Source organism: Hemicordylus capensis, chromosome 2 (assembly GCF_027244095.1).
Source record: "Hemicordylus capensis ecotype Gifberg chromosome 2, rHemCap1.1.pri, whole genome shotgun sequence".
NCBI classification, from domain to species: Eukaryota; Metazoa; Chordata; class Lepidosauria; order Squamata; family Cordylidae; genus Hemicordylus; species Hemicordylus capensis.
This window is the reverse complement of record NC_069658.1, coordinates 262,352,778-262,376,902: the sequence shown is the minus strand read 5'-3', so window position 1 is coordinate 262,376,902 and position 24,125 is coordinate 262,352,778. Positions and strand designations below refer to the sequence as shown.

Below are 24,125 nucleotides of genomic sequence, written 5' to 3'. Positions count from 1 at the left end.
CAGCAGCCAGGTTGGTCTCTGGGTCATCTCGGAGAGACCACATTACTCCTTTGCTGATGGAGTTACACTGGCTGCCAATAGGTTTCTGGACAAAATACAAAGTGCTAGTTATAACTTATAAAGCCCTAAACGGCTTAGGCCGTGGGTATTTAAGAGAGCGCCTTCTTCACTATGAGTCCCACCGCCCACTGAGGTCATCTGAGGAGGTCCATCTCCAGTTACCGCCAAATCGTATGATGGCTACACAGAGATGGGCCTTCTCGGTTGCTGCCCCGAGATTGTGGAATACACTCCCCACTAAGATATGATTCTCCCCATCTCTAGCAATTTTAAAAAAACATCTAAAAACCCATCTTTTTAACCAAGCTTTCTCAGCCTTTTAAAATTTGTTGGTTTTAATTTTGTGATTGATTTTAAATTGTTGAATTGTTTTAACTTTTTATATGTGTTTTAATTGTTTTATGTTAACTGCCCAGAGATGAAAGTTTGGGTGGCATATAAATGTGATGAATGAATGAATGAATGAATGAATAAATGAATAAATGAATAAAATAACTAGTAATTAATTTAATATTTATCTTTATAATTAATTTTACTGCAATAATCAATGCACTGAAAATTGACTTTGGCCTCCACATACATCATCATGGTTGTTTCTGGCCCACTGGGACATTTGAGCTGTGCATCCCTGCCCTAAAGCATTATCCTGTAATTAAGCAATAAATGAATAAGGCCATTCCACTATTTTCACTTCCCCCCACTATTTATGCACTTGTACTATAATCAGAGGCGTAACTAGGGAAAACGGCGCCCGGGGCAAGCACTGAAATTGCGCCCCCCCCCCGTCGCCCCCCCTGCTGCCCCCCCGGCATAAAGTTTCAGAAAACTTTTATTTTAAAAATTACAAAAATTACAAAAATTACCAAAAATTTCAAAATGCGACAAATAACCAAAAATGCAACAAATAACCAAAAATGCAACAAATAACCAAAAATATATAACCTAAAATCATAACTGGACCCTCCTTGCTTTCATGGATGCAAATTGGTCTATGATGCCATCAAAGTTAGTTTTGTTTGTTTCCTCTCTCTCTATGCTAAGCAGAGCAAGATCACAGAGTCTGCCTTGACCCATGGAAGCTCTCAGACAGGAAAGTATCAGCTTTAACTTGCTGAATGATCTTTCACAGCTGGCAACGGAAACTGCAATGGTCAGCATGATCTGTATAGCAATGCGGAAGTTGGGGTAGGCGGCGTCATCTCCAAATTCAACTATAAATTCGAGAAGCTGTTCCGGTCTTGCTACTCTCATGTCGGTCCGTGCTGCTAGCAACATTCTGCAGTCCAAAATCTCGTCATATAGCTGCACATCAACATCAGTGCTGTACATTTGGCAGAAATTTTCACAGTTCTTTAGGTTCTCTGTGTCAGCACTGTAGCACAGTCCCTCGATATTGAGAAGGAACTCAAACTTGGCATCAGTGTCATGCAGGTGAGTGAACCTTTCGCCCAGTTCTCTGCTAAGACGGTCGAGTGTTCCCTTCATGACTCTTTCCATCTCCTCCTTAGCTGTTAACCCAGCGTCTCTTGATTTCTCACCAGGCATTCGTTTTTTCAGTCTCGGACGTCTTTCAAAGTCGACATCCCATTCTTCACAGAGACGATGTCCTATGTCGAGTGCCTCACTGACCAGCACTTCTCTCTCACCATCAAAACGATCCTGGAGGGCTTTCAAATGCACAGCAGCATAGTGGAAGTTCATTTTAGGATCCTGCAGCCTCTTTTGAACACTGTCAATTTGAGCGAGGATCTTATTCCAAAAACCTAGTAGAGTCAGAAAACCATAAGTCAACAAGTGGCTGCGCAGCAGCTTTGCGCCACTTCTGCTCTCAGCGTTCTCATCTTCATCATCTCTCATGTCCTGAAGAACTTGAAGTATCTTCTCCAGGTGGTTGTTGACTGGCTTCACTGCTTCCGTCCTTGAACTCCACCTGGTTTCAGACTCCGACTTAAGAGACACAGGCACGGCGTCTCTGAGTCTTTGCCAGCACTGTGCTGAGCGAGAAAAAAACACGTAGATGGAATCAATGGTTCCAAACAATGTCTCCATCTCCACATCCTCTTTGGCTGCATGTACACCCACCAAGTTGAGTGAATGATTGTCGGAATTCACAAACACTGCCAGGTTGTTTTTCTCATGTATCCGTTGGGCAACACCACTTCTGTGTCCAGCCATCACAGCAGCATTATCATAGCACTGTGATCGACAATCTTGCAGCTCCATTCCGTCCTTCTCTAACTTTTCCAAAATGTCTTTAGTCAAGCTCTCAGCATCCTTCCGGCTTACTTGGATAAAACCAAGGAAGGACTCTCTCACAGGGACTGTATTTCTCTCATAATCAATTTCTACATAGCGAACTACTTGTGACATCTGCTCATGGTGTGCCAGGTCAGGAGTCGAGTCGAACATGAGGCCATAGTATTTTGCTTTGCGAATGGCTCTCAATAGACTCTTGCGAACAGTGGATGCCATCAGGTGGATGAATTCATTCTGGACTGCCGGTGAGAGATAAGAGGTGGATCCAGGATGACTTTCCACATGGGCCAGGTGTTCTCTCATGACTGGGTCATGATTAGCCATTGCTATTAAAAAGCCAAGGAAATTTCCTACATTGGTGTCATCCTTGTCTAGCTGAAGTGACTCCCTATGTCCTCGCAAAGCCAGGTTCTGAGTTGCAAGGTATTTGATGCAGGTAAGGATTCTTGACAAGATTTCGCGCCACCTCTGCTTCTCCTTCTCAATCTGTGAGCGAAGTTCCGCATCAATGAGTCCTCTGTTTCCAGCAATATTTCTTTCCATTTCTCTCCACTGTGCGAAGCACTCCCGATGATTCTTGGCATTCTCATGAACAGGAATCCTTTCAGTTTTTTTCCAGTGGTTGAATCCACTTTCCTGCTCCAATGTTGACTGATGCTCTGATCAGGAAAAGAGAAGACAGCAGAAGCAAAATGCCGACCTCTTAGAAGGGGAATAGAGCAGCCATTTGCAAGTCACCTCCTCACCACGGCCACTTCCCAATCTCTTCCTGAACCAAGTCTTGTTCATCGCACGGTTTTTAGTTGGTAGGAAGGCCCCTCAGAGTTCTGGAAATACTTTGCACCCAGCTTTATCATTTCTGTTCTCAGCATGTCAGGGATAATCGGTCTTCCGGTATCCTTGTCAAACTGCAGAAGTCCGATGTCATGCCGCTCAATCACTTCCGGCCTAACAGTTAGAGGCTCTTGGTCAGCATCCGGTTCACTGCACATACTGTCCTCCTCCTCCTCCTCGGGTTCAGTCTCACTCTTATCAGTAGACTCGACATCACCACTGGCTTCCCCTCCTGTCATGTCCACACTCTCTGTGGCAGCTTCCTCATCTGGCTGGACTCCCTTCTCCACTTGTGGTGGATGTGCACTTGATCCACCTTCATCTGGCTGGACTTCCTCCTCCACTTGTGCTGGCGACTCTGTGGGAGGTGGTGTGGAGCTACTTGTCCCGGGCCTTGTAAGGAATGACTCGAGGAACCTGCTCGACCTCTGGGCTTCCTCTGCCTCCAGCCTCCACCTCTTCCGTCCTGCAGCTCCACTTGCCTTCTTCGGTGGCATGATGATGTTCGAATCTCTAAGGGAATTTGTTCATTATGTCAACATCCCACTCTTCCTCCAAGGAGCCCTATGCCCTATGCACACCTATGTCTGCATTTGACACCCCTGGTTACACAATAATGCTTTCCAGTATACTGGAATTCTTGAGAGCCAGCACACCCCCACAACTGTTTCTGTATTAAAGTCTGGGCGTATCAAGTTTGTAGTGGGCCCAGAGAAAGATTTTAAATTCCTCCCCCCCATCAATGAAGCTCAGCACATGCAGTCAAGCAATATTAAATAGAACATCATCCAGTTACTGAAATTGTGGATGATGCAAGTCAATTAATAGTACTAGAGAAAGACATGATTGAAGTGTTCAGATTAATTCATTTACAATAAATTACACTGCTCAACATCAAATTGCATTTGACTAAAAGCAAACATTCATAGTCACTTACATTAGAAGGCTTGCTACTAAGCACTGGTTGCTTGTGCCTGCAGTTCTTCCAGTCAGCTCAGCAGAGGTGCTGTTATTGTTTTTTGAGAGAAAATAGTATTTATTTTTTGTATTTCAATTTATTTATTTTTACAGTCTATATCCCACTCTCCCTCCAAGTAGCCCAGTGTGGCATACAGCCAATGCGGTATAGTGGTTAAGAGTGTCAGTCCAACACCAGGGAGACCCAGCATCAAACCTCCACTCAGCCATGAGATTCACTGGCTGATCTTAGATCAGTTATGTTTTCTCGGACTAATCTACTTCACAGTGTTAGGAGGATGAAATGAGGAGAGGGAGAAAGAACCATATTCACCACCCTATGTTCCTTGGAGGAAGCACCAACTAAGCATGTAAGAAAACAGACATTACATTTGTCTTTAACGTGCAAAGGTAAAGTGTGCCATCAAGTCGATTTCAACTCCTGGCACCCACAGAGCCCTGTGGTTTTCTTTTGGTAGAATACAGGAGGGGTTTACCATTGCCTCCTCCTGCGCAGTATGAGATGATGCCTTTCAGCATCTCCCTATATTGCTGCTGCCTGAGACAGCAGAGCTCACACAAGGGCCCTCGCCATGGTAGCAGCGGGGATACCATAACATGCAACGGGCTATGTCCTTAAAGAAAAAAATGGCTAACACATATTGCCCACAGCAGAGAGTCCTACTGATTTAAGTGGATGAGATTTAAGAGTTCTCTGCAGCTTGGCAGTTGCATATACTCTTAAAGTCACAACAAAAGAGGTTATCGTGTTCATATTTTGTCTGTTTCAAGCCCTGTAAGGCAGTTACTCTCTGTGTGGAACAATTACAGGGCTTGCTGTGGTGTTTTCTATTTTCCTACTCTGGGGTGCACAACTCGGGCCCTCTAGCTACTGTTGGACCACATCTCCCATCATCCCCAGCCGCCTTGGCCAGTAGTCAGGGATTATGGGAGTTGTAGTTGAACAGCAGCTGTAACAAAGGCCCTGGTTTGGAGTGAATCATCACCCTTTTAAAAGTTAAAGCAATTTTCAGGAGAATGGCTTTCAGCAACTGCTTTACATTATTCAAAACGGCCAAATAATGCTCTATTTTAGCGCCTGAATGCTGCCAGTCAGCCCATAAGAGCAATTTGTGCAAAGGCTCGGTGCCTTATCTCTACTTCTTTATAAAGAGGTGAATATAAAACAATTTCTTCCAAACCCAGACAGAGAGCATGAAAATTGCTTCCCTTTCTGCAATCAGGGCAATTTAACTGGAGTGCAATTAGCACTATTAAATGTCGATTCTGCATAAACAAATCTGACTAAGAAGCGAAAGTGGTGAGAACCTCATATAAACTGAAACTGATTTTTTAAAATTATGTATCCGGGTCCTTTACAATTGATCTGTGACGTTTTTGTCTCGGAATATATTTACATGGTAAATACACAGTGGCTAAATCAACATATCTCTCCTTTTTTTTCTTTCTCCCTCCCCCCCCTTCCCATAAATCTCAATATGAATACTAATAAAGAAGAATGGTCTAATTAAAGGCAACAGTCCTCCTTCCTTTCAGAGAATTTTGTTTCCCAGATCCCCCTTTCCATGGGTCTTTTGATCTGTACCAACTCCTAAAGTTGCAATCTTCATGCAGTAGAACTGCAAAACAATTGGTTCATTAGAGATGATTGTGGGGCTTGAGGGTTCATATTCAAGAACTTCAGATGAATGGTGCTTTCACACAAACGGGGTTTTAGCTATTCCAAACCAATCGATTGAAGAGCAATTGCGGTTAACATACCCCGGGAATCTGAGGATGAGAGACACGCAGTTGACGCGTGCGTAGAAACCCTTTCCAGAAGGGGCAAACACAAGCTCTGCTAATATGGGGGAGGGGGATACTCACATTCCGCCCCCAATCATTTGTACAAATAATTGCATTCTATTTTTCCCCGCCCCCATAAGCAACAAGGCTTCCTCTCTCTGAATCTCTCTCTCTCTGTCTCAATTATGTTTTTCATTTACATGATACAGAACCCACCATTGATTTACTGGGGAAGCACGGGGTGGGGATAAATGTAGAACTTTACTTAAGAAAAGGCTCCCCCTTCTCTTCTCTCGCAGGCTTGCAGCACTAGATAAAGGGGGGGTATGAGGGAGTCTGTATTTGGAGGGGGAGGGGGAGGAAATCAAGACCCCGGTTTTCGCTCAGAGTCCCGTGAATCCTTTCTTTTCACTGTAAAGAGTTTGTCATTTGTGGGCAAGGAGAAAGCGCAGCTTTTGAGTAGAGTTAAATCTCTTCGAACTAGGGATTAAACTGTTCTGGAAATTAAAGGGAAAATTTTTGGTGCTCTCCATGTGCCCCTGCGCTAATTTTCTCTTTCGGTTTGTTAACACAGCCCACCTTCCCCTTCCGCAGCAATCCCACCCCTTGCAAAAAAGATCAGCACCTGATGGACCGGCGAGAATAAGCTGCGAGTGTCGGGACTTCTTTGACCTGCTGCTGCTTTGCTGGTGCAAACTGCAGGGAGCTCGGCGGCCCTCCTCCTGCCTGCGCCTGCCCTGCAGCCCAAGCAAGCAACGCTCTCTGTCCGGCTCCGCGCCACGTGCATAAGGCGGCGAGCCGAGCTGGGAGGACGGACGTCACGCACGCATGCGCAGCGCGACTCGGCACGCCGGCCGAGTCGTGCGTGCATGCGTGCGTGCGTGCATGAAGAGACTGAGACCCTCCCTGGCTGGCAGGCAAGCCACTAGAGGGCCTCTGCCAATAAGTTGTCATCGTCGACACTCGACAGTGAGCATAGGCGCCCACCGCGGCGCCCGCCGCCAAGCTAGCCAGGCCAATAGCAATGGGGGGGGGCGCCGCACGCGGACTGATCATGGAGAAATTTTTATTAAAGAAAAAAAATTTGAAAAAAAATGGGGGGGGATCGGCGGGGGTCATGGCGGCGCCCCCCACGTGACCCGCGAAGATGGCGCCGGGGGCACGTGCCCCCCGCCTCCCCTATAGTTACGCCTATGCCAAAAGCAGGCCTGCTCAACTTAGGCCCTCCAGCTGTTTTTGAACTACGGCTCCCATAATACCCAGCCACAGTGGCCAATAACCAGGAATTATGGGAACTGTAGGCCAACATCTGCAGGAGGGCCAAAGTTGAGCAACCCTGCCCAAAAGGAACAGGTTCACAGTCTGGGAGTACTTCTGGATCAACGTCTCTCCTTGGTTTCTCAGGTTGAGGCGGTGGCCAGGGGTGCTTTCTATCAGCTTCGGCTGATACGCCAGCTGAGCCTGTTTCTCGAGATCAATGACGTCAAAACAGTGGTACATCTGTTGGTGACCTCCAGACTTGACTTTTGTAATGCGCACTACGTGGGGCTGCCTTTGTACGTAGTCTGGAAACTTCCGTTGGTTCAGAACGCGGCAGCCAGGTTGGTCTCTGGGTCATCTCAGAGAGACCATGTTACCGTACTGCTTTACTGATGGAGTTACACTGGCTGCCAATAAGTTTCCGGACAAAAGACAAAGTGCTAGCTATAACTTACAAAGCCCTAAATGGCTTAGGCCCTGGGTATCTATGAGAGCGTCTTCTTCATTATGAGCCCCACTGCCCATTGAGTTCATCTGAGGAGGTTCGTCTCCAGTTACTGCCAACCCGTTTGGTGGCTACACAGAGACGGGCCTTCTTGGTCGCTGCCCCGAGATTGTGGAATGAGCTCCCTGCTGAGATACGATCCTCCCCATCTCGCAATTTTCAAAAAACACCTGAAAACCCATCTTTTCACCCAAGCTTTCTCAGCTTCCTAAATTTTGGGGGTTTTAATATCTGGTCTATTTTAAAATTCAAAACCCAATTTTGGGGTTTTTAATCACTGTAATTGTTTAATTGTTGTTTTAAAATGCTTTTAAATTGTTAATTGTTCTATTGTTTTTAATTTGTTTTAGCTCTTTACTGTTTTAGTGGTTTGTTTTAATTGTAAACCGCCCTGAGCCATTTTGGAAGGGCGGTATACAAATCAAATCAATAAATAAAGAATAATAAAATAAAAACGCAGTCTCCGATTACATGGCCAGAACTTTCATGCATACAATTCAAAGAGCCTTATGAAAAAGCTTCTATGGATTTCTGCAAGTCAGGAACAGGATCTCCTGCTGTACTCCTGTACCCGTCACACATTCAGCTGGTGCTGTGTACCCAGCTACAGTGACTAGTCCAAGGTTACTATATAAGCCTTATGGCCCACAAGGGATCTGAATCAAGGCCTCCTCACTCTCCAAACAATAATTCAGTGCTATGGAAAACAATAAATAATCATGTATCCATATATATTGTTTTCTATGATGTGATGCATTTATTATAAGGCATTGACTTCCTCCTCTTTTTAAAATATCCTTTTGTATGCTTATATGGAAAATATTTTTACATTTCTTCTTTGTATTAATAAGATGAAAAATAATGTTTTCTAACACCATTGGAGGTTTGTGTCATGGTTTGGTACTATATGCTTCCTCTTTTTTTCCTTCTTGAAGAGTTAAGTATACCTTTATCGCTTGTACCTTCTCTGATGCAAGAGAGGGTGGGGTGGGGGAGAGAGACTTCAGGAACCCTCGCAAAGGATAAGGGGCCTTCAGGGCTTTGTTAGTGTAATGTGTAGTTTGCCATTAATTGCTGAGTCCGAGCTCTGGTTCCCTGAGGAACTGGACCACTTCAAGAAACTTCTTCTCAACCTTCAGCAACTGCTGGAGATATGGCAGCGTCAACCCCATCCTCCTTTCCAGGATAATGCCCATAAAACACAATTATTCTACTTCCCACTAGGCCCTTTAGAGTTTGCTAAGAAGTCTATGGATCTCTGTAGGCACAGGTAGATACCATGAGTCAGAATAGCCAAGATTCTGGTCTGAAGTAGTTAAGGGAAGTCATCCTGCCCCTTTTCTTTCATCTTGAATTTTGACCACTGGGTAGCTAACACCCAATTCTATGTTCCTTATTCTATGTTCCTATTTCTGTCTTTCCCCTGTGATCGGTTCCTTCTTGTTACAAACTGTTGTCTCCTATCCAATACTCTTTTGCTCTTTGTTTGTTCAGACATTTGTCCTGGGGGGATCCTTTTGAGAGTGTAAGGGAGGAGTCACAAAAGAAAAGGGAGGGGGAAGGAGAAAAAAATGGAGTTGTTCCTGAATACACCTTTAGTTAAATCTACTAGGGGTGTGCAATTCAGATTTTCGGTGTTTTGATTCGGATCTGAACCGAAACACCCCTGTTCTGTTTTGTATCCGGATAGGGCCCATCCGAATCAGCCCTGATTCGATTCGGATCCGAATTAATCCGAATCCGAATCGATTTGGATTAAAAAACGGGTCCCAGGAGCAAAATAGTGGGGTGGGGTGGTAGTGCCCAATGGGTGGAGGCTACCACCCAGATTTCAGGGGGATTGGGCACAGGGCTGATTTTTTGGTGAATTTTTGAAGTTTTAGTGTCTTTGGGGCAGATTGGGGGCATAAAGTGGGATCTGGGGTGGAAGAGTGTGGTGAGGTGGTAGGGCCTAATGGGTGGAGGCTACCAACCCAATTGCAGAGTGATTGGGCAGAGGGCTGATTTTTGGTGAATTTCTGAAGTTTACGCGTCTTTAAGGTTTCCCCCCACTGGAGGGATGCTGTGCTGTGATGGATAGGGCCAGTTGCTCTCGCCCTGCTAAATAAAGAGAATGACCATTTTTAAAAGGTGTCTCTTTGCTCAGTAAGCAGGGGATTTGAACCCAAGTCTCTCTTCAGAGACTGGAACACCCCAATGGGAGCAACACTTGAGGCTGGCACCTTAGACTGTTTGGCCATTGTGACACACTGCCTTTCAGCTGCCCAGAAAATGGGGAAGAGCCAGTCTTTCTCCATGGCTCCATCCATCAGGCTCTGCAAGCAATATCCAAAGACTGGCACTCCCTGTTTCCACTGCTTGGCTGAGCAATTAACAGCCCTTCCCACTACCCCATGAAGCCCACCCACAAAATCTGAGACAGAGACCAAAAGAAGACCGCAAGGAGTGGGATTCAAACCCAAACCTTCCAACAGAGACCAGAATGTCCAGGCAGATGCCACTTAAATCTGGTGCCTTAGACCACTCAGCCACCCTGACCCAGGGTGCACTGCCTTCCCTTTGCCCTCACCTGCACCCCCAAAACAGCCCTCTTCACAAAGATATGGGTTTCCTGGAATCTGATCAGATGCAGCGCCTGGGAAAAGCCTTTGAAGCAGTCACAGAAAGAGAGAGGAAAGTAAGCGCTAGCCAGCTGCCCGCACTGCAAGGAAGATCATGCGAGGACAGTGCTCCTTGTCGACTTGGGCGCTTTCCAGACTAGACCCTACAACGGGGTCAGGACATATCTCGGAAGTGTGCTTCCACACTTCCTGCGTCGTGACACCACAGTCCCTACGGGGACAGCAGGGTGCCGTACACATTTCCAATGCCTTGTTGCAAATTTAATAGCTGCAATGGGACATCGTACATCTGGCATGGAAAAGTTGCTGTTTTTTCAGGTTGTTACTTGCTGCGAGGCTGCTCCCCCTGGTGTTTACATCCCAAATGCGACTTGCCTGAATGGAGGCATTTGCTGCTGTTCCAGCAGCTAGACTGGAAAGCGCCCTGGAGCACTGAAACTCACAAGGAGGTACAATGGGTTTCTTCAAAACCCACTGCAGGTGTCTGGAGTCTGTAGGAGAACCCAAAAAGCCACAGAATAAGCCATCATGCTTATTCTGCGCCACCAGTCCCTGGTGGCGCAGTGGTAAAACTGCCGCCCTGTAACCAGAAGGTTACAAGTTCGATCCTGACCAGGGGCTCAAGGTTGACTCAGCCTTCCATCCTTCCGAGGTCGGTAAAATGAGTACCCAGAATGTTGGGGGGCAATATGCTAAATCACTGTAAACCGCTTAGAGAGCTTCCAGCTATAGAGCGGTATATAAATGTAAGTGCTATTGCTATTGCTATCATCTGGAAAAGCCAGAGGGTCACAAAGTCTGAGACAGAGGCCAAAAGAAGGCTGTCAGGAGTGGGATTTGAACCCACGTCTCCATACAGAGACCAGATGCTCAGGCAGATGCTGCTTAAGTCTAGTGTCTTAAACCACTCAGTCATCCTGACCTAGGGAGCGCACCCCCTTGCTCTCTACTTGCATCGCATCTTCTTCATAAAGACTAATCCTATTCACATATTATGTTTATCACTCGTAGAACAAATGTACAGCATAGTTACAGATCTGTACACAAGTATGGCTATTCCTACTTCATGCTGAACACAGGCACAGCAGTGCACTTCCTACCTGTACTATGTATTTTAGGGGCCTGTATTCAGGTTCACTTTTAAAATGAACTCAGGTAGAGTCATTCATAGGAACATAGGAAGCTGCTGTATACTCAGTCAGACCATTGGTCTATCTAGCTCAGTATTGTCTTCACAGGCTGGCAGCGGCTTCTCCAAGGCTGCTGGCAGGAATCTCTCTTAGCCCTATCTTGGAGAAGCCAGAGAGGGAACTTGAAACCGTCTGTTCTTCCCAGAGCGGCTCCATCCCCTGAGGGAAATATCTTTCAGTGCTCACACTTCTAGTCTCCCATTCATTTGCAACCAGGGAGGACTCTGCTTAGCTAGAGTGACAAGTCATGCTTGCTACCACAAAACATGTATGAGGGTACAGAATCTGTACACTTGTACAACATAATGTTTGAATTGCACGATGGGCTTCCTGGGATCTGATTGGATGCTGCACCCAAGAAAGGGACAAAAACCTACTACTACTACTACTACTACTACTACTACTTCTTATATACCGCTCTTCAACTAAAGTTCTCAAAGTGGTTTACACTGAAAATTAAATACATAAATAAGATGGCCCCCTGTCCCCAAAGGACTCACAATCTAAAAAGAAACATAAAGCAAACATCAGCAACAGCCACTGGAGGGATGATGTGCTGGGGTTGGAGCAAAAACCACTTGTCAGGAGTGAGATTTGAACCCATGCCTCCCTTTGGAGGGCAGAATACCCAAGCAGGAGGAAAGCTGTGCATGCCTTGAGTCTGGCACCTCAGACCACTCAGCCATCCTGTCACACTGAAAAATGTTGCCCAGAAACTGGGAACAAACTAGCCCCTTCAGTTAACGGCTCCATCCATTAGACTCTACAAGTAGCACCAAAAGCCCGGCATTCCCCATTTCTTTTCATAGTTACTGTACATTTGGCTGAACAATTATCAACCCTGCCAATATCCATTCCTTCTGCCTCCGGAAGCCAACCCACATAGACCAGTAGAGCAAAGCCAGAGATGGGGGCCAGAAGAAGACTGTCAAAAGTGGGGCTGGAACCCACACCGCCACACAGAGACCAGAATGCCCAGGTAGACTGCTTAAGTCTGGCACCTTAGACCAGGGTTTCTTAACCTTGGGCCCCCAGATGTTGTTGAACTACAACTCCCAGAATCCCCAGCCACAAAGGCCATGTCTGGGGATTCTGGGAGTTGTAGTCCAACAACATCTGGGGGCCCAAGGTTAAGAAACACTGCTCTAGTGCAAGGCCATCCTGATCCAGGAAGTGATACAGATCCAGCATGGCTTCCGCAAAATTTATTTTTCTCTCACTAACTTTTAGGAGTCTTTTGAGAGTTTCAGCAAGCATGTGGATGCTTGGACTTTCAAAAAGCTTTTAACAAGGTCCCTCATCAATGGCTCTTGAGTAAACTTAGCAGTCAAGGGCTTAGGGGACAGGTTCATTCATGGATTTGAAACTGGTTGAAGGACAGAGAGTAGGAATATATGGACCATTTTTCACAATGGAGAGATATAAGATGTGTGGGGTCCTCCAGGGTTCTATATTGGGACCAGTGCCTTTTTATTTATTCATAAATGATCTAGAAATTGAGGTAAGCAGCAAGGTGCCCAAATTTTCAGATGACACAAAACTATTTAGGGTCGTGAAATTGTGAGGAGCTCCAAAAGGATGTCTCTGACTGGGTGAGTAAACAACAAAGTGCAAATGCAGTTAAATGTAAAGTGATGCATATTGGAGCAAAAAAAACCCCAGCTTCACATTTACACTGATGGGGTCTGAGTTGTCTGTGATTGACCAGGAGACAGATCTTGGTATTGTGGTGGACACAGCTCATGGGAAATATGCAGCAACTGTGAAAAAGGCAAATTCCATGCTTGGGATCAATAGGAAGGGGATTGAAAATAAAACTGCTAATATTATAATACCTTTATACAAATCTGTGGTGCAGCCAAATTAGAATACCGTGTACGGTTCTAGTCACCATATATCAAAAAGATTTGTAGAACTGGAAAAGATGCAGAAGAGGGCAACCAAGGTTATTAGGGGGCTAGAACACCTTCCTTACAAGATAAGTCTACAAAATCTGAGGTTTTTTAGTTCAGAAAAAGGTGACTAAGAGACAATAGATAGGGAGTAGTTCTTCTCTCTCTCTCATAACACTAGAACCAGGGATCATCCCATGAAACTGATTGCTAGGAAATTTAGGATGAACAAAAAAGGAAGTACTTCTTCATACAGCGCATAAATGGTCTATGGAATCCTCTGTCATAGGATGTGGTGATTACTACCTGCTTAGATAGCTTACAGCAGGGTTTAGACAAATTCATGGAAGAAGAGCCTATCGATGGCTACTAGTCTTGTTGGCAACTTGGCTATAGCCTACATTCAGTTTCAGAGGCAGGATGCCTCTGAATATCAGCTGCAGGGGAGCAACAGCAGGAGAGGGGACATGCCTTCATCTTCTCGTTGTGGCTTCCCAGAGGCATCTGGTGGGCCACTGTGGGAAACAGGGTGCTGGACTAGATCCAGCAAGTCTCTCACTATGTTCTTATGAGCTTCTTGGGGGAAAGGGCAAAAAGTCATTTGTCAGGAGTGGGATTTGAACCCACCACTCCCTTTGGAGACCAGAACACCCAGACATGTGTAATGTTGTGCCTTGAGTCTGACGCCTTAGACCACTCGGCCATCCTGACACATTGCAAAAGCCCTCTCTGTTGTCCAGAAATTGGGAAAGTCCACGCCAGTCCTCGGCTCCATCCATCAGACTCTGCAACCAGCATCAAAAGCCTGGCACTTCTGCATTTCCGCTCATACCTACACTTGGCCAAGCAATTAGCCACCTCACCCACCTCACCCATTTCCATTTCCTCTGCCTCGGGAAGCACATTGAGATAACTTCTTAGACTTTGCCAAAAGAAGGTTGTCAGGAGCCTCCAAAGAGATCAGAATAACCAGGCATACACCACTGATCTCTGGTACCTTAGACCACTCAGCCATCCTGACCTATGAAATGGCACCCCTTTGCTTACCACCTGCATCCTCAACAGTTTCCTTCACAAACATGTGGACCTCCTGATACCAGATATAACAATGGCATACTTGCTATTAATGGTGTCAAAAACAGGAAGGGAGGGATTCAAAACGGGGGAGGGGCTGCGGGCCTGAGCCAGGCCCCGAGGGCCGTGGCTCCCTGTGTGTTTTAAATGGTGGATTTGCTAGATTTTAATTATTGTATTATTTTAAAGTTTGTTTGTTTTTGGTAAGCCACTCAAAGTTATATTAATTTTATTTATTTATTTACATTTATATCCTGGTCTTCCTCCAAAGATCCCAGAGCAGTGTACAGAGTTATGTTTATTCCCACAGCAACCCTGCGAAGTAGATAAGTGACTGCCCTAGGGTCATTCAGTTAATTTCATGGCTGAATGGGGATTATGAATTTGGGTCTTCTCAGTCCTAATCCAACACTCTAACCACCATACAACACAACCTGTACATTTAAGGAAAACACACACACAAACACACATACACCCCACCGCCTTGGGGTTTTCTTTTAACGAAAGGCGGTATAGAAATGTAAAAATAATAAAAAAAATTAAAAAATTAAAGGGTCATGTATTGGACTTGCCACCGATTATACTGCGAACAATATCCAATAAGGAAATCTTCATAATCACATTTACACCAGCTTTAAAAAGAACTTTCAGGAAGATCTCCAGTCCACACAAAAACATGAAGAAGAAGAAAACAATTATGACAAATATTTATATACTGCTTTTCAACAAAAGTCCCTAAAGTGGTTTACATAGATATAAAATCTGCACAACTAGTCCTCCCTTCCTCTCCTCCCTCCCTTCAACCCCAGTCCGTTCTTCCCCACCCCTGCCTTCAGCCCTAGTCCGTTCTCCCCCTCCCAGTCTGCTTTCCTTTCCCTTCCCTCCCCACCCACTGGACTGGACGGTGCCCGGCACATTTCCTCCCTGCCCACAGGCCTGGACGGTGCTTTCCCTCCTTGGTTGGCCTGGCCCGGCCCGGCCCGGCCGGGGAGCTTCAAGTTGCTGCTGGCCGGCCAGGCAGGTGCTTTCCCTCGCAGACCGGCCTAGTGGTGGCGCTTTTCTTCGCCTGGTGGCCAGCCCTTTGGCAGAAGTTTCCCTCGCCGCCGGCCAGCAGCAGCAGCATACCCGCAGCTGTCTGGCAGCTGCTTGCAAACTCTTGCAAGAGCTGCCACTCATGGGATTAGCTACGGGTATGCCTTAGAGAATTAACTATATAGATGGATCCCTATATATAACCCCCCCACCCCGGGTCTATATAGGTTAAACCCTGCTAACTTGGCAAAGAGGCACCTTTTACCGTGGTGATTCTCTTTATTTAGCAGGGGGAGAGTAACTGGCCCTCTACACCCCCAGCACAGTATCTCCAGTGACTGTTGCTGGTGTGTATCTTATGTTTCTTTTAGATTGTGAGCCCTTTGGGGACAGGGATCCATCTTATTTATTTATTAGTTCTCTATGTAAACCGCCCTGAGCCATTTTTGGAAGGGCGGTATAGAAATTGAATTATTATTATTATTATTTCTTGTTTACACAGTCAGACAGGTGTTATTGACTGGTTTGTTTTATCCAGACATCGAGTCCTTCCCAAGGACCTGGGATGCCAGAATTTTATTGTCAATTGTTATAGATATCGTCGCAGAATATAGGCTGTTCCCAGTAAAGCTGCTTTTTGTAATTGGCCGATAGTGATTTCTGTGGCCCCTATGGTGTTGAGGTGCTCTTCAAGGTCTTTTGGAACTGCACCCAGGGCGCCAATTACCACTGGGATTATTTTGGTCTTTTTCTGCCACAGCCTTTCAATTTCAATTTGTAGATCTTATTATTATGATTATATAATAATAATAATAATAATAATACAATTTATTTTATTTTATTTATTATTATTATTATTATTATTATTATTATTATTATTATTATTATTATTAATAAAAGGCTCAATCTAAAAAAGAAACATAAGATAGACACCAGCAACAGCCACTGGAGGGATGCTGTGCTGGGGATGGATAGGGCCAGTTGCTCTCCCCCTGCTAAATAAAGAGAATTGAGGTTTCATTAATTGATGATGATGATGATGATGATGATGGAGGAACACCTACTGCACAATGAATAGTTTCTTGCCGCTTTTAAAAATGGACTATAGTGCAGCAGCTTTAGTTTCTTAACCGGCAGACAGCTGAAGCTTAGTTTGCCGGAAAAAAACTGGATCTAGTTAATTTCTGCCTATTAATTTGTTTAGCATATTTATAGCATAAAAACAATGACCATACAAAAGGTACAATCTTAATCTGAAGACAAAAGAAGAGTGGAAAAGCACACCCTGCTCCAAAGCATGTTTACTGTATTCAGAAATAAGGTCCAATGATATGAATTCAACTTACTCCACTGAAGCGCGTATGTGTAAGATTGCAACTGCGTGGCTTGGTCGTATGCATTTTTATTGGAAAGGAAGTCTGTATTCAACGGGTCTTATGCCCAAGCAAGTTTGTATAGACTTCAGCTTTACCGCTGAACACAGCGGGCCTTATTCTTTGTAGCCATGTATAGGATCATTCCGCATCTAATGGCGCAACGGGGAAAGTAACCTGCCTAAGTTGGTTCGAATCCCCGCGGGTGTGTTTCCCTCAGAATACGGGAAACACCTATATCGGGCAGCAGCGATATAGGAAGGTGCTGAAAGGCATCATCTCACACTGCGCGGGAGATGGCAAGGGTAAACTCCTCCTGTATTCTACCAAAGACAACCACAGAGCTCTGTGATCGCCAGAAGTAGACACCGACTTGACCGCTCACTTCAATAGAATTGCTCCACCTCACGGTGTAATACGCAATCTAGGCGCAACGTGGGCGAATGTTGTGAAAAGGAGAAGGACTCCAAGGATGGAGACACTCTATCTCGTTTTGGTTTCTCTACTGCTTTTGAAACGTGGACGCTCTGGGCTATTAAGCTTGTCTATCCAGGAAAGCAATAGTCTTTACAAGCACGTGCTGCTTGTGCTGTAAGAAGGAACTGGAATCAAATAGGTAAGTGAATGAGAACGGAGTGTGATGTTGGTGGAGGAAAACAGTGTTGTCTATGCTGTCTGATCTGATACAGAACTTTAGTTCCCGTGACCTTAAGGCTGCTATACTAATCCGCCTTAGTAGGGTGTTGTTCTGTTGAACTCGGTAAGTAAATCTGCCTGGGGTGGTGACGCCCCTGAATTACACCAAAGGAATCAGTCTCTCTCTCATGAGGCTACAGCAGTGAAAGAAGTGGCACTTTTAGAAATTCTCCATACCAATGTGATTGATTGATTAAGTGCCGTAATCAACTGTACTCAACTATTAAATGTTCTAAACTTTAAATAGTAGTGGAAGGTCTGCTTCTGACTCGGTGATGGGGTTGTGTTAATTTTAGAGTGCTCGGCAGTAGTAGAAACATATCACCACTGAAAGCTGGAGCAGGATGGTACCTTCCTATACCTTCGGATATACTGGAGATCCCAGGACTCTATACAAGAAGTAATGGAAGCAATAAAAAATAACCATAAAAGAGAGAACTGCCGTTAAAAACAAAATGTAATACTGCAGACAGCTAGGACAGCATTACTAGTCTATTGTGTTGTCTGCTCACACAATAGTCTGCACAGACTATTCCTTACTGTTGTGAAATTAGTTACCATTTGGAAACACTTCTTGTTGTTTTGGTTTTCCCCTGCATTAAATAGGTGTCTAACCCTAACCTTTGACTTCTTAGGGACACCAGCTGACAGCTGTCCTCTTTGAGAACTGTGGGCATAGGAAAGTGGAAGGGTTACTGTGAGTTTTGGAAAAGGATAGGTCTATCCCAGGGGTTATCCCACAATTGGCTGTGGGTGATGGAAGTTGGAGTCCAGTAACATCTGGGGACCCAAGATTGGGAACCTCTGCCATTACTAATCTGTTAGCACTAACTGGTATTCCCTTTAAGGTGTGTGCACTCACACAAGTTCTTTGTTGTCCATTCAGTTATCTTGCTAAGGTTAGGAACATAGGAAACTGCCATATACTGAGTCAGACCATTGGTCTATCTAGCTCAGTAGACAACTTCACAGACTGGCAGCGGCTTCTCCAAGGTTGCAGGCAGGAATCTCTCTCAGTAAATCTCTTCTGGGAAAGTTTGTATGGTTATGTGCAAAAAGACAAGAGTAGCTCTTCTAAACAGCAATGGGACAAATTGTGGAAATAGATGTTGGATGTACCCCCCCCATTACCTGATGTGCCTTGAAATCCCCCACCCCTGAGTTACAGTACTACCTGCATATACTTCATAACCTTGTGGGTTTCCAAATCATTGTGTGTAAATCTTTGTAGATATATCATGTACAAACAACCACTTTGTATGTAATTGTGCTTTGGCAACATACTGCATGCTTTGGTAGTTTGTTGGTTCAATAAAAAATCTTGTCCTATTAAAAAAAAATAAATCTTGTCCTATCTTGAAGAAGCCAGGGAGGGAACTTGAAACCTTCTGCTCTTCCCTGTTGAATCTTGCTCTTCCCAGGTTGAATCAGGAAGGCTCTGAATGCATCCACTCTGAATGCATTCAGAGTGAATGAATACACTCTGAATGCATGTGTGCACACACTGCATGATACTGCCATCAAATCCACTTTGGATTTGAATATGTTGTACAGTGAATGGTTGTTCAGGAAAAATGATCAGTATGGATGGAAATAGATCCAGCTGGCATGCCATCCAAGGGAGATGCCACACAGGGTCCCAGAATCTTCACTAAAGACAGGCCATTATTCCATCTAGTTCAGTAGTATCTGTACTGAATGGCAGTAGCTCTTCAGGGCATCAGACAGGAGCCTTTCCCAATTCTGCTTGGAGATGCTGCCACGGGGACCTTCTGCATGTAAAGTGGATGCTATACCACTGAGCTATGGCCCCGGGATCACCTGCCATTTTCATATCTGCATGTGTGTTTCCCCCTCTAATACAGACTCTGCTTTCCTCAGTAATTATGGAGCAAAGTGGTTCCTGCTTTGAGTCAGAACTTGATTTCTGCCCTGAATGTGGCACTGTCCTTCCTTTGCCCGGTCTCCAAGACAAAGTGTTCTGTCCCTGTTGCTCCTTCTCCATCGATGTGCAAGGTGAGAGCCTGGGTTTCTCTCTGATGATTTGGCTGTGCCCCGTGGCAGTCAAGACATGCAGTGCAGCCAGGGCTGGGCACTGGAGTAGTCAGAAATGATTTGGTCAGTTTCCTGGAACAAGGAGACTCCTTGTCACAGGGGAAAGGGTTCTAGCCTAGCCTAGTTTTCTGTGTATAAGAATCTTTATGCTGCTCTGACCGTAATAAAGGATTGATTGATTGATTGGTGTATAAGAATCCTTTTTACATTTTTCTTTTTGTGGGAGGGGAGTATTTTATCATGAGAACCCACAGTCTGAAGTGGTACAGTTGATACATGAGTTTGCCATTTCATTTGCATTTTTGGAGGTTTGAGGCCTTCTCTCTAATAGACCTTGGGAATGGACAGAGAGAGTAGCATTGGGAAAGGATTGAGGCAACTTTCAAGCCAGGAAGCCTAGACTTTGCTCCCAGTTTTGTGAGAGAGTTAAATCCTTCATGCATTTATTTTCATCATGCAGATTTTGAAGGGAGAGTGATCCATACATCCATCCCATTCAACAGGGTAGATGTCAGGTCTCAGATAACAGTGGATGAAGGGCAATCGGTGAAGGGACCCTTGGTGAGTCAACAGGAATATGAATAGATTAGCTCTATTGATGGTAGTCTAGTTGCCTCTAGGAAATCATTCAAAGATCACTGTTCCTTTAATCTCTAAATAGAGTTAGTTGCCAAAATTATTGTGAGAAACGGTGCTACGTTTCCCTTGCATTTATTTTTAGATCATGAGCCCTTTTAGGACAGGGAACCATGCTCTTATTCCTTTTGCTATGTAAACTGCTTTGAGAACTTCTTGTTGAAAAGCTATAAAAATTAATAAATATTGATGGTATAAATATTAAGAAGGCCCAATATGATCCATAGCAGCACCTAACACACTTCAAAAATTAACTCATTTCCAGGCCAAGAAGCCACATGTAGCAGGCTGGTGTGCTAGCTCACTAGTGGTAGTCTGCTATTGCAATGTAAATCATATCACTGTCTAAGAGAAACCTGCAGCAAGTCAGCATTCCTTGCATTGGCATGGTGAGCTGGCAGATGTTGGAAATGGATGTTGATAGCGAATCCCCCTTCTCCTCCGCCCTCTTAGTGTTATCTTGCCCAGGATGTATTTTGTTTGCAGTTGGGGGGTGGGGTTTATTAGCAAGAGGGTTTGGGGAAACTGACTCTAATAAAGTTGAGATGGTATTAATATTTGTGGGAGTGGGGAGTGAAGAACTATGGCGACAGCATTTGGGCATTTATTCGATGGATAAGTTAGTCTCTGTTCCTATCAGAGAGGAACAGAAGGCTATGCAGCCGACAGGAACTGACAGATTCCTGGGGATGCTATTAGGAGCTGCACAGGTGCTGCCACACAAATGTCTCAGGTGACTGTAAACCGAGAAGAAATGACCCTAATCTAGGTCTTTTCCACTTTTTAGATTGACAGGAAGTGTCCTCAGTGCGGGCATGAGGGCATGGTATACCATACTCGACAGATGAGGTCTGCCGATGAAGGGCAGACGGTCTTCTACACCTGTGCCCAGTGCAAGTAAGGAAATGGCCACTTACAGTTTGTTCATACATTGCCTCTCTAGCACCCTGTTTGTCATCTTCATATATTAAAATATTTTATTAGTTCCTCTCTCTTCAGTTTTTGAGCACACCCAAATCTGGCTTTAAGGGAACTTGTACTGCAAACTTCATTCAAATTGTTTCATTTCCAACCTATCCTTTGGTCATATGGTCTATTATGAATGTGTAACTTTCCTCACAATGCTTTGAAGTACATTATGCTGAGAAATAGTGATGAGGCCAAAACCATCCAGTGATGAATTTTTGTTAAAGATTTGGATTGCCTTTATGGCATTATTCTGATTGTAAACTGTGATATGGACATTTTATGGTGCCAAGATGGCTTGAGGGTTTTCTTGGTGAGGTATAAATCACAAAAATGAGTTTTGTAGCAGAGTAAATATTTGAACCTGGATTTCCTCATGTCCAAGCCTCGCACTGTGTATCAGACTGGTATTTAAAACAAATAGTTCTCATCTTTTCCCCAAATACATGGGCTACCTGGATTTTATTATCCCTTATTCATTCCTGCTCTTTAAGTGGAAATTAGAATTCACTATTTGGAATTCATTGTGTGGCTTCAGCAGGTCAAAACACACAGGGAGAAAGAAAATGCAGATGAAAAACACTTTCTCTCACTTTTTAAGAAGTCCCACAACTGAATGCACTTCTGGATATTGTAAGCAAGGATGAGAAAAGAAAACTCAGCTCCCCTGTCCTTTCTGCTCCTTGCTTGTTTGGAACATCCATAGTCACTCTCAAGATTCTGTAAGAGCTACTAGTTTAGGGGCATGGATGTGCACACACTTCAGATACAAGCTGGGTAATATCTAAGGCTCCTGCAAACAGCCATTAATTTGTTTCCTCCTTTGTGAAATGGTCCCATCTAATTTTAAGATAAAAATAAATTTTATTTGTTAGCTGCTCCATAACAAATTCTGGGCAGCTCACAATAGAACAACAATAGAAGATAAAACACATAGAACAAAATAAATTACAATAAAATACACCATACAATACACAAACATTTTAAAAACTTTTTTAAAAAAACCTAATTTTAAAAAGCCTGAGTGAACAGGAAGGTCTTCACCTGGCATCTAAAATAGCAGTGACAATGCCAGGCGAGCCTCACTGGGGAAGACTGTTCCATAAATGGTGTGTCACCACTGAAAAGGCCCTCTCCATGGAAGCCACTCGCCTCTCCTCATTTGGGGGGCGGGGGGACTCAGAGTAGGGCCTCTGAAGATCTCCAGGTCTGGTTCAGGACATATGGAGCAAGGCACTCTCTCAGGTAACCTGTTAATGAACCCTAGGTTTTATATCCAGTGTTAGTGAATTGCACAGGGCGATTGCTTGACTGGTGTTATTTATAATTATGTACTTTTAAATTTCAGGTTCCAAGAAAAGGAAGATTCTTGATCACGTTTGTTCATTTGTGAGGGCAGATACTGACTGAAGAAGTCTCCTCCTAATAGACTTAAAATTGCTTCAGACTGACAGTGTAACATTTTTGTGTACCATGGAAGCATTCTCTTGTTTGACTCAGATGATTGACAAATGGTGTTTGTAGCCTTTGGCCTTCTGTGGTGTGCTGCATCAGTGGCCAAACTTCAAATGATCCTTCTATAGAATCAGCAGTGAAAGCATCACATCAGAAATGGCCCTTCCTTGCTCAGGTCCTGGCTTCTCTTCTTTGGCCAAGAAAGGAGGATAAGTTGCCTATATGTTGAATATAGGGAAAGTATGCGGCTATTGCAAGTCTGCTGCCACTGCCATCAACCATCTCTCGGATGTTTATCTCCCTCTAACTTATGGCTCTCTATGCTCTTCCCCTTGCCGCTGCATGTGTACAACTGTTTCAAGAACTCTTTTGGCTTAGTCACAACCACATAATTGCCTCTGTACTAGTTTGAGTAAAGTACTGCCCTTTGAGGAAGCACTGCAGTGGAGGCAAAACTTGCCCACGGGCCTTGACTCCAGGTAGCCCTTTCTCCACTAACTGGGTCTGCATCACAGGGAGTGGGATGGACTACGATGTCTGCCCAACACACTGCACCTGCACACATCCAGAAGCCTTTGCAGTATACTGGCCTTCCCATCCCTACATGCTTCCCATAGTAATGACGGGTTTCATGTTAGCTATCAGTCAATACAGTATTATGGGATATTGTTTTATGTGATATACTCCAAGGCAAAATAGGATCCCCTGTTCCAAAAATTCATATTCTCAGAATTCTTTGCAGCATCTGGCATAGTTTGCTTTTCTCTACTTTATAAAGCAAGTTTTTAACACTTGTATATTTTGGAGATCAAGTGAGAATAATTTGTATTGGGTACACTACTTAATATTTCTGTGTAACCTTATCTGAAAGAATTAAATTGCTGCAGAGAATGAGAGATTGGTTGCTAACATTAAAATCTCTTCACTCAAGATACGGATCCGAATGTGATTTCGCAGTTTGCCTGAAACTTTATTAAAATGAGTGATCAGTGATCAATTTCACTGTTTAAAAGAAAATGTTACTGATCTTGAGGGTATGCTGCACTATAAATGTAATGTATAGAATGATAAATTATTTTAAAGCATCTTATCCTTTGACCTAGAATCAGACCAGTGGTCTAAGAATAATCTGCCATTTATCAGCTGAGCTCTTGAAAAGTGGTGGTTACTAATTGCCCCTTTTTCCTGTAGCCTTAGCTGGAGTCTGTTTCCATATGCTTAAGTCCTCATGTTCAAGGGAGAATTTTGGCAATTATGTTTTGCCAATAAATTTTCCTCTTGAACCCAGTCTAAAAGTAGTTATTACAAATCGGAGGAAAGAATTTAAAGGTACAAAGTGTATTCTAGCTTCAATGACCAAGATTCTGCCCTATGAACAAAGAACCTCCATATTGGAATCAGTGGAGTTTGTTGATTCTGGATAGAGATTATTGGAGACTAATACCCCACAGTCTTAA

At 44.3% G+C, this 24,125-nt stretch overlaps 1 protein-coding gene and 1 non-coding gene across 6 annotated transcripts; one reads left to right on the top strand and one right to left on the bottom strand.

The window, feature by feature from the left end:
- The first annotated feature begins 1,349 nt into the window (after positions 1–1,349).
- On the top strand, positions 1,350–23,598 carry POLR1H (RNA polymerase I subunit H). 5 transcript variants are annotated; one of them, XM_053300463.1, is made up of 5 exons: positions 1,350–1,491; positions 19,422–19,572; positions 20,072–20,172; positions 21,035–21,144; positions 22,562–23,598. In XM_053300463.1, the coding sequence occupies exons 1-5, from the start codon at positions 1,486–1,488 to the stop codon at positions 22,584–22,586; spliced, it is 393 nt and encodes a 130-aa protein (XP_053156438.1). In that variant the 5' UTR covers positions 1,350–1,485; the 3' UTR covers positions 22,587–23,598. The 5 variants fall into 5 exon arrangements, with proteins under 5 accessions (XP_053156438.1, XP_053156442.1, XP_053156439.1 ...); XM_053300467.1 differs by lacking the exon at positions 1,350–1,491 and adding an exon at positions 17,295–17,476 and having other exon boundaries at positions 19,438–19,572; XM_053300464.1 differs by lacking the exon at positions 1,350–1,491 and adding an exon at positions 17,299–17,476.
- Positions 13,984–14,092, bottom strand: TRNAL-CAA (transfer RNA leucine (anticodon CAA)). Its single transcript has 2 exons — positions 14,055–14,092; positions 13,984–14,029 (listed from the first exon to the last, which is right to left on the bottom strand). It is a non-coding gene; the product is annotated as a tRNA-Leu (tRNA).
- Positions 23,599–24,125: the final 527 nt, after the last annotated feature.